This window comes from Miscanthus floridulus, chromosome 4, assembly GCF_019320115.1.
Source record: "Miscanthus floridulus cultivar M001 chromosome 4, ASM1932011v1, whole genome shotgun sequence".
NCBI lineage: Eukaryota > Viridiplantae > Streptophyta > Magnoliopsida > Poales > Poaceae > Miscanthus > Miscanthus floridulus.
This window is the reverse complement of record NC_089583.1, coordinates 94,566,727-94,575,751: the sequence shown is the minus strand read 5'-3', so window position 1 is coordinate 94,575,751 and position 9,025 is coordinate 94,566,727. Positions and strand designations below refer to the sequence as shown.

Below are 9,025 nucleotides of genomic sequence, written 5' to 3'. Positions count from 1 at the left end.
TCCTAATCTTTTGCAAAAGAAAAATTCCAAACACCAAATGAACAATAACAGGCTAATGTAGTGGCTCTAGAGATTTTTTTTTGCAAAAGAAAAAATATTTCAATCATCCAAAGATAATAAAAATATTAGAAAACTAACTAATGGCTTATCTTCAAAGTGTACAAAGTAGATGATGTCGGTAGCGAAACCGGCCATGGCCATGCAATAAGATGTGAGGGCACCATGGCAGAAGCTGACAGAGCTGGGATTTAGCAACGGACAATGGAGATGATCATGCTGAATGGAATCATCATGTCGAGAATTGCTTCTGCCACTGCGAGACCCAGGCCCAGTTTAGTTCCAAAATTTTTGGTAAAATGGGCACGGTAGCATTTTCGTTGTTATTTGGTAAATAGTGTTCAATCATAGTCTAATTAGGCTTAAAAGATTCGTCTCGTGGATTTCGTCTAAACTGTGTAATTAGTTTTATTTTTTATTTATATTTAATGCTTCATTCATGCGTCCAAAGATTCGATGTGACGGGAATATGAAAAATTTTATAAAATTTTTTGCAAACTAAACTAGACCCAGCCTATTGGGCCAAATTACGGTCAGACCAGGCTACTGTAGTGCTGGGGTTCAGTACCCTATCGTGAATTCAAGCTCCACCAGATCAGATTAAATAGCCAGGCTAAGAATACGTAGTAACCTTTGGTTAATTGTTTTGCGCGAATTAAGGATGAAAGCGTAAGCATGTTGCTACGTAGGTGGGGCCCACCCCTCGGTAGAGTGGGCCTGTGGTGTTACAAATGGTATTTAGAGCCAACTCTCGCGGTTTCACGCTTCGTATGGTCTGGAAACCTAAACAAATACGAACGTGGCCAAGAGAGTCGATCCTGAGCATTTGTCCCGTATAGGTAAGCTAGTTGAATAGCTCAACGATGACGTCGAATCCATTAAGGGCGGGTGGATGTGAGACCCACCATGGGCTGAATTGCGGTTGGGTCAGGCTACTATAGCGCTGAAGTTTAGTACCATACTGTGAATTCAAGGTCCACCAGATCAGTTTAAATAGCTAGGCCAAGGACGCATAGTAACCTTCGGTTAACGGTTTTGCGTAAAGCGAGGACGAAAGCGTAAGCGGGTTGCAACGTAGGTGAGCCTCATCCCTCGATAGAGTGGGCCTGGGCCGTGTGCCGGGCCTGAGGTGTTACTTCTACACGTATAGAAGCTTTGATTGCCAAGGTGGATAAGTGGCAGCCGCCCGCCGACGCCCGGCCACGGCGCCGGTGCACGCGCCGGCGAGCGCTCTTCCACCCACCGCGTTCTCCCCGCCGGACCCAGGCGTGAGCGCTCCGCCCGTCGCGGCCTCCCCGTCATGCGTGAGGTGAGAGTACGAGAGCATCGGGAAGGTGACGGAACGGAGGCCTTAAAAAAAAGGATTCGTTTTTCGTTTCTTCAGGGCCTGGCTACCATGGGTCTGTTTGTTTGCCTGCACGTTTTGGCCTTGGTTGTTTTTCTCTACGTTGTCAGGCTGGACAGGGATCTTGTTTGTTTGCCTGCACAGTATTGGTCACCTTGGAGTTGGATGTGGTAACACTCTTTTCATTGGCATTACATCGAACAGAGGAAGGTCTAGGCGAGCAATGGAGCAGAGCAGCACCCAGCACCCACACCCACCCCAACAGCAGGAAAGCAGAGAGGGAGAGAGAGAGAGAGTAGCAATGGAGGTCGCCTTTCCCTCCACGCTCCACCTCGCCGCCGTTCCGCTCCTAACGCCGCCGTATTCGCCGCCCCATCAGTGCGCCACCACAGCGCCAGATTCAGGCCGGGGAGAAGAGGTAGGAGGAGGCGGCGTCGGAGGAAGAGCAGGCGGAAGCGGCGTCGCAGGTGCTCGAGCTCGCGGTCCGGCAGGCTCCTCCTCGTCGAGCAGGGCGCGCCGCGGCCCTCCTCTCCTCCGGCGCTCCTCCTCGAGCAGGGTGCGCCGCGGCGGAGGAGCCGACGATCGCGCAGTATAGCAGGAGCTTGGCCACCGGCGGCGGGGTGGATCGGCGCGGTGGTGGTGGTGGTTGCGCTGACGAGATCCACTTCTATCCGTGAAGGCTGGGGAGAAGAAAGAACGACGCGCGGTGTCCGCACGGGGGGTGAGGGAAACCAGCAACACGCGTCCAAGCCAGTCGGGCTCAACGGAAACGGACTTCACTTTCGTTTCTCCAAATGCAAGCCCATGAGTGCTTTAATCACCGTGCGGACGAGGCTCTGAAAGAGTTCAGGCAAACAAATATTGGCCGCTGCACCGCCAGGGCATGTCCCAAAGGCCCGTCAACACGCCCCACGTGCTTTAAGCACCGTGTCGCCCTGGCCCATGAGGTCATCCAGGCTATCAAACAGCAGAAGTTGCAGCCCATCAGCCTGGTCTCTTCAGCCAGGCAAACAAACAGGCCCTAGTTGCTCTCTACTAGAGTCTAGGCCTCTCCCTGTGTGATTGGATTTTGTTGGATGTATTTGGATTTTAGGCGACCTTGATAGGATTGGATCGTGGGCACTTTTCATTGGAACAGACTGGACAGTGGATGTTCATTAGTTGGATTCTGACGTGGACTTGTTTATTTGTATTTGGATTTTAGGCCCTGTTCGGCTTACCCCATATTCGACTTGTTCGGCTTCTTTTTTTAGCCGGAACAGTGTTTTTCTCCCACAACAATTCAGCTGGAACAATGTTTTTCAACCAGTTTCGGACCAGCGAACGAGGCCTTAACCCATTGACAGGTCTAACTGTCTTATCAAAAACTTTATTAAAACACTGTCCGCTTGAACTTATCAGCCTAACTTATCAGCTATGGTACAATGTTTTTTTCTCTCAGAACAAATTAGCTTCATAGAAACCATCTCGAGCTCCTGCTGACCCTATTTTTTATGATTCGGGTGAAGTTGAAGCAGCCAGTTACGCAAGCGAGGTGGAACGTGAGTTCAGCTGATCTCTGTACCACGAATCGTTTTCGACATTGATTGGCACTATATTCAGCCAGTTCGTTTCATCATAAACCATCGTGGATTATTTACTACTAGCTAGTTTAGTGTAAGAGAAAAATACTATTTCAGCTTATAATTCACAGTCGTATACAACGAGCGAACATGCTAATTAGCTACTTTGGTACTTCTAATAATGGCACTCCTATAATTGCCTCAACGCTGTAAACTGGTGGCCTTGTTGTAACCACGTGTCCCCATACATGACGCATGCTCCTACCAGCAACTGAACTGAACGTATGCCACCACAGAAAAATGGTGGCAAAAATGGTGGCCTTGTTGTAGCCACGTGTCAACATACATGACGCATGCTCCTACCAGCAACTGAACTGAACGTATGCCACCACAGAAAAATGACCGGTCTACATTAATCTTTTGTACAGTTTCTAACGGCACACAATACTCCGACTCCGAACTCCGAAGCACAGGCGACAGCAGCTGCGCTTCTATATATGAGTTCTGACAATCGCAAGTTCGCAACTAGAATGCAATTGACAGTAAATACTGTCTAGGGCCGACAAGCCGAATTGAGACGCGGTCGTTAGCTCCAACTCTGCCAGAAATATACTTACTAGTAATAGTAACAGAGAGACCACTGAATAACCCCATTTCGGCCCCCATGAGCTCCTATAGAACAGTAGACGTAGTTGAAATGTACATTCCGATCTTCCAAAGTTTAGTTGCTGGCATCTCTTTCGGAATTGCTTGTCGGCACCACCCCTGGAGAGTCATGGTTGTTCACACTAAGATCTACCCCCTGAGTCTGGATTTGCCATCAGGAAGAACAATTGTTACAAGATATGAAACTCTAATGAAAAGCGCGCTATAAATATAACAAGACATCAACCGCAGTGAGCATGACAGACCTGGGAATTTGATCCTTGCCCATGAGTACGAACTGGCCGCATATTAAGATCGATCATTTTCGAATCAATGTTGCCCTGGTCATCGCAATTGCCATCAGAGGCTGGATCATCGCCGTTATGGTGGTTTGCCATCTGCTCCTTGGGCGCCTTCTTCTGGTCTCTATGGTTTTCAGGATCTTTGATTTCCATAGGCACGTCATCCATATGGCCTGGTTTATCTCCTGGAAACTAGTAATAGCTCGATATTTTGAGAACTAAAAAAATACAGGGAGTAGCAATCCAGATAGGTTAAAGAGTAAAAACTTACTTCAACCCTTTGCCTTAGGAGCAGGTATCTTCCATGGGTTCGTTTGCCACCAACATGAACAGTCATATCACAGCTCAGGCAAAGTGAGGTGCCATCTATCTCACAGTAGAAGAAAGCTACATTGACAGGGCAAACAATGTGAACCCAGGCAAATGAAAGATTTATTAATCTACTAATTGTAAAATAGGGGATTCATAAATCAAAAAGCATACCGGGTGAATTTTCACATATATCACAACAGGCAAGTTTATTAGGGTCTGCAAGTCCAACTCTCACATGCCGACTAGCAAGCTTGTTACACATGTGTACCTGCATCAAAAGGGTATTGCTATAGACACCGCTTTTGTCAAACAAGGAATCTTTATTCAATATTGCAGGATGAATCCACAACTAAAGATAACTCCAGATTCCATCAGTTTAATACTGAATCAAATTATCTAGTTTTCCATCCTCACTTATAAATGTTTGCATATACATATGTAACAATTTGTCATCAGCATATAAGGAACACACACACACTTCGTGTGTTTTTTCTCAACAGGACACAAGTAGAGGTCCCGTACACACTGCTTGGCAAACGAATCAAACCATTTTGAAATGTGAGCTCAAAAAAATGCATCACGATGGCACAGCAACCTGGGAACTTTTGTTGAAAAAAAAAACTGTTCCAGAATGGAATCACTATTCTTGGTAGTAATACCTACAGCTAGAATCATCCCAAGCATGCCAGACTCACACTTTTGTTCAAGTATATATGTTTTGAGTAGGAAAAAGATCTAAAATATAATTGCAATCATCCAATGTCCTACTAGACTGGATTTCAATTGTAGTCTCAATATGGTTTATTTGGATAGACATGGATTTAACTCAACCTCATAGGATCGGCGTGTAAGCTAGTTCTTTTGCCTCCAATCAAAAGGACTCTTGTTGATCTTCCTCTACTGAAATAAGGACTATAAGTTGGGAAATTCCCATTCTTTTGGTTGGATGAGTGTGGACCAGAAAGAACTGTGAAGAAGAATGGATGTTGTAAATCTTTTCTAGTCCTCCGGCACTGCTTGTTTATTCGTTTAAACTCACCTCACAATAAATGCATTAGAAATTATTTCCTGAAAAAGTGGGATAGTCTTAATTTGCCATGCACATATCAGCAATCAGTAGGATAAGCACTGGCGTATATACCAAATACCAAATTTAGCAGCCTAGTGAACAGACCGCAGCTGGATTATTCTTTACACAACGATCAGTTTTATAAGAGGATTTTTTTCCCTCTGCTACATGCATGCAAACAGCATATAATAAGTCTGAAAAATAAATGTTACTGATAGATGTCAGGATTTACAGATGACAAAAGTGCAATTTAAAAGATGAAGACCACCAGCAATGGAAGAAATGGTAGTTTTGAACACTCTTGAAAGGGAATTTCCCAACCCACTGCCAAGACAGTAAACACAGAATAGACAGGACGAGTACACGAAGGACGAATCAAGATTTTATAAGAACACGGTATAAAAGGAAATGATATTTCCCCAGGGTCTTAATTAATTGACACAATCAATTTGCATTAATGAATTTTAAGCAAATATATTTATCACATAATGAGGTCTCTCAATTCCTTGAACATCAGTATGAGACCAAGTCCACTAGCATTGGGCAGCCCTTGATATGGAATCATGGTTTTAACTTTTAACCCACATACAGCATAGCAGGCTGATAACTTAATAGCATCCAGAACACCTTAACTGCCACGACATACAGTGGTGAGGGCATGGCATGCCCATGTCATAAACCTGGGTTGGAACCCATGGCGTGGCATCAGATGGGACACCCAGTCAAAAGAAACTTCATCAAACAAATGGCAAACTCGTCCCCAAATAGCCATTCATTCTGGTGATATCAACAATCCTACCTAGCAACAGAGCCTCAAGACAGTGTGAAATTTTGCAGACAAACATTCTCACAGAACAACTCTAATTCAACTAAATATTATGGAGAGAATGCCTTGGCTCATAGAAAAGGCAAAAAGCATACAAACATGCTTTGCGTTCCTAAGTATAAGATAAGACTCGATTATAAGAGGCCAATTGGGCCAACCCAGGTGAATCACCCCGAGCCCCTGTTATAGGTACATGCTCTTCTGATTTTCTCAATAACCATCTAAACAACTTGGACAAGTTTGTCACTGTCAAATGCTAGAATGTTCCTTTCTCCGTCGGGAACTTATCAATTTGGGCTAGTACGATTACGAACTTCATGCTAGATCGAAACAGATGCAGGATCGTCGAAATGGAGAAAGTGGGACAAAATTGTGTAAACTAGTAAGCCGGATACAACAGAGACCGACCGCGCGAACTGGAACGCAGGTAATAAAGACCACCGTGCGCCCGCCAGTCCAATCGAAACAACACTCGCATCCGATCTGCGAGAGGGACGGACGACGACCTCCGCGGGTAAGCGGGGGCAGGGAGCGGAATTAACCTTCTCGTCGCAGGGCCGGCAAAGCGCCGCCTCGTCGGCCGCACAGAAGAGCACCGCCGGTGCGCTCTCGCACACATCGCAGATCGTCCGCATCCCAACGCCGCGCCGCTCCCGCCGCCAGTGTCATCGCTCCGCCGCCATCCGGGCGACAAAACCGCGGGTCCCCCGCCTCGCGCCGGCGCTCCCGTGTGATCCCTTCCCAGCGCTACGGTGTCGGCGGACGACGGCGGCGGCGGTGGAGAGAGATGTGGACCAGGAGGCGGCAGCAGAACAGAGGCCACACAGGAGCTTGGAGTCTTTGGACGAGGAAGAGATGTGGCAGCGACCAGCGAAGGACGACGACACGGTGGAACCTGTTTTTGAGTATTTTTTGATTTGGATGTGGTGGTGGTGCTAGGGCGTCGAGGGCTACCTCCTGCCTATGTGGTGGGCCCATTCTCTCGAGGCATCGTACCTGTCAACATTGGTAGGCGCGGTCTATGCACCCAGGACGCCTGAACGGCTGAACCACAGCAAGCGGCAAGTGACCTGTTTCGGCACGAGTATGGACCGTGCTCAGGCTAACTCGAGACGGGCCCAAATACTATTTGATGCTCTAGGTCTTCTTCGGGGTACAGGAGGATACCAACGTGACCATCACCGACATGTGGGGCAGGGCTTCCGCGGGCCCAGAAATCTGTGACTCGCACCTGGGGTTGATGAGCTGGTGGGGAGTTAGGTTCGGTTTTGGATATGGGGATTTAGGCGTAGGTGGGCCCTCGAGAGGCGTCGGCCACAGAATGGAAAAGGAGCGGGATTTTGGGGTTGTGGCTCTGAATCAAGAGCAAATTCCCTGTATGCCATTGGTCCATTCCCTCAGTCACTAGAAATTTAACTTCATCTCCTACTCGCCATTCCCGTCATCTTTATCTCACGGACCGTATGTGACGCCGTTATCTTTATACCATCTTCCTTTCTTCCACAAATCGACCGCGACCTCCCACACCTTCCCGTGATCCCGTCCGTCTCCTGCGTCCCTGCCCGCGCCGCCTCCGTCCTCCAGTCCCTGCCCGCGCCACCTCCGTCCGTCCCTGCCCGCTCCGAGCCGCCTCCATCCTCCTTGCCCACGGCATCGGCTCGTCGTCGTCGTCGTCCTGGGAGGAGCGCGAGGAGGCGCGGTGGCTCCACGTGGAGTAGCGATGGCAGCGGGAGGGGTCCCGGTGGCGCGCCTAGCGCGAGGCCCTGCTCGCGGAGGTCGCGGCGCTGCGGCTCCGCCTCCATGCGCTCGTGGCCGCCGTCGACGTCGTGGCCCCGCCTCCGCGCGCTCGCGGCCACCGTGCCCGCGCCGCAGCCCAGGCCGGCGCTCGCCGAGGAGGTCGAGGTCGAGGTGAGGAAGGAGGTGGTGGACTCACGGTGGTGGAAGGGAGGAAGGTGGTGCAGCGAGGATGAGACGAGCTCGCGCGCGGCGGCGTGGAGCAGGAAGTGGCGTCCGGCCACAGCGTCGCGGCGCGCGCCGTAGCCGTCCTAGAGGCAGTGGCCGAGCTCGCGGAGCACCAGGACGTGGCCGAGCCATGCGGCGCGCGCGCGCAGCGCCACCCCGCGTGTGGGTCCTTGTCCGCCTTGTCGCCGCCGTTGCCGTTGAACTGCACCACGTCGAGCGCGTACAGCGCCGCCGCGTGCCCGCCCGCCGCCGCTCGCGCCAGTAGCGCCGCCCCCGTCGCCATGCTCCCGATGCAATCGCCGCCGCCTATTGGCTGCTGTCCCATCCATGCCTCGGCGTCCATACCAGGAGCCGCAAGATTGCCCCCATCCTCTTCCTCTCTCTCTTCTCCATCTCCAGCGCCGAGCGAGCAAGTTCGAGCACGGGAGGGCAGCCGCGCCGCCGCTGGCCGAGCACGCGGGCGGGCGACCGCGTCGAGCCAGCCGCGCTGCCGCCGGGCGAGCACGTGGGAGAGCGACAACGTCGAGCGAGCCGTTCTGCCACCGGCCGAGCGCGCAGGCGGGCGTCCGCGACAAGCAGCCACGCCGCCGCTGGCTGAGCACGCGGGCGGGCGTCCGCGACACGCCGCCGCCGGCCGAGCGCGAGGGCAGGCGTCCACGACGAGCCAGCACGATGAGCTGGAGTTGCTGCGGCCGAGGAAGGAGGAAGAGAACGCCGGCGGGCAGGCTCCTCCTGGAGCCGCTCGCCAACGCGACGGCCAGGAACCCCGCCACCCGGTGCTCTGTCCGCTATCCTGAGCCCGCGACGGCGTCGAGCCTCGTCGTGCCTCTGCCTCGATGCCGCCGCGACGTCGTGGGCCACGCTGATGCGAGCGCAACCATCCTCGAGCAGCATCCGAGTCTTCTCCGTGACGCTGAGCTCCACCCCGCCGCCCTGCTGCTCTCC

General features: G+C 51.2%; 1 protein-coding gene across 5 annotated transcripts; it reads right to left on the bottom strand.

Moving 5' to 3' along the window:
* Positions 1–3,550: 3,550 nt before the first annotated feature.
* Positions 3,551–7,033, bottom strand: LOC136550050 (B-box zinc finger protein 18-like). Of its 5 annotated transcripts, none has more exons than XM_066541482.1 (5): positions 6,661–7,033; positions 4,395–4,522; positions 4,183–4,298; positions 3,876–4,103; positions 3,551–3,772 (listed from the first exon to the last, which is right to left on the bottom strand). In XM_066541482.1, exons 1-5 carry the CDS (start codon positions 6,735–6,737, stop codon positions 3,686–3,688), a joined length of 636 nt encoding a protein of 211 aa, XP_066397579.1. In that variant the 5' UTR covers positions 6,738–7,033; the 3' UTR covers positions 3,551–3,685. The 5 variants fall into 5 exon arrangements, with proteins under 5 accessions (XP_066397579.1, XP_066397581.1, XP_066397582.1 ...); XM_066541484.1 differs by having other exon boundaries at positions 4,395–4,510; XM_066541485.1 differs by having other exon boundaries at positions 4,395–4,491; positions 6,661–7,029.
* Positions 7,034–9,025: the final 1,992 nt, after the last annotated feature.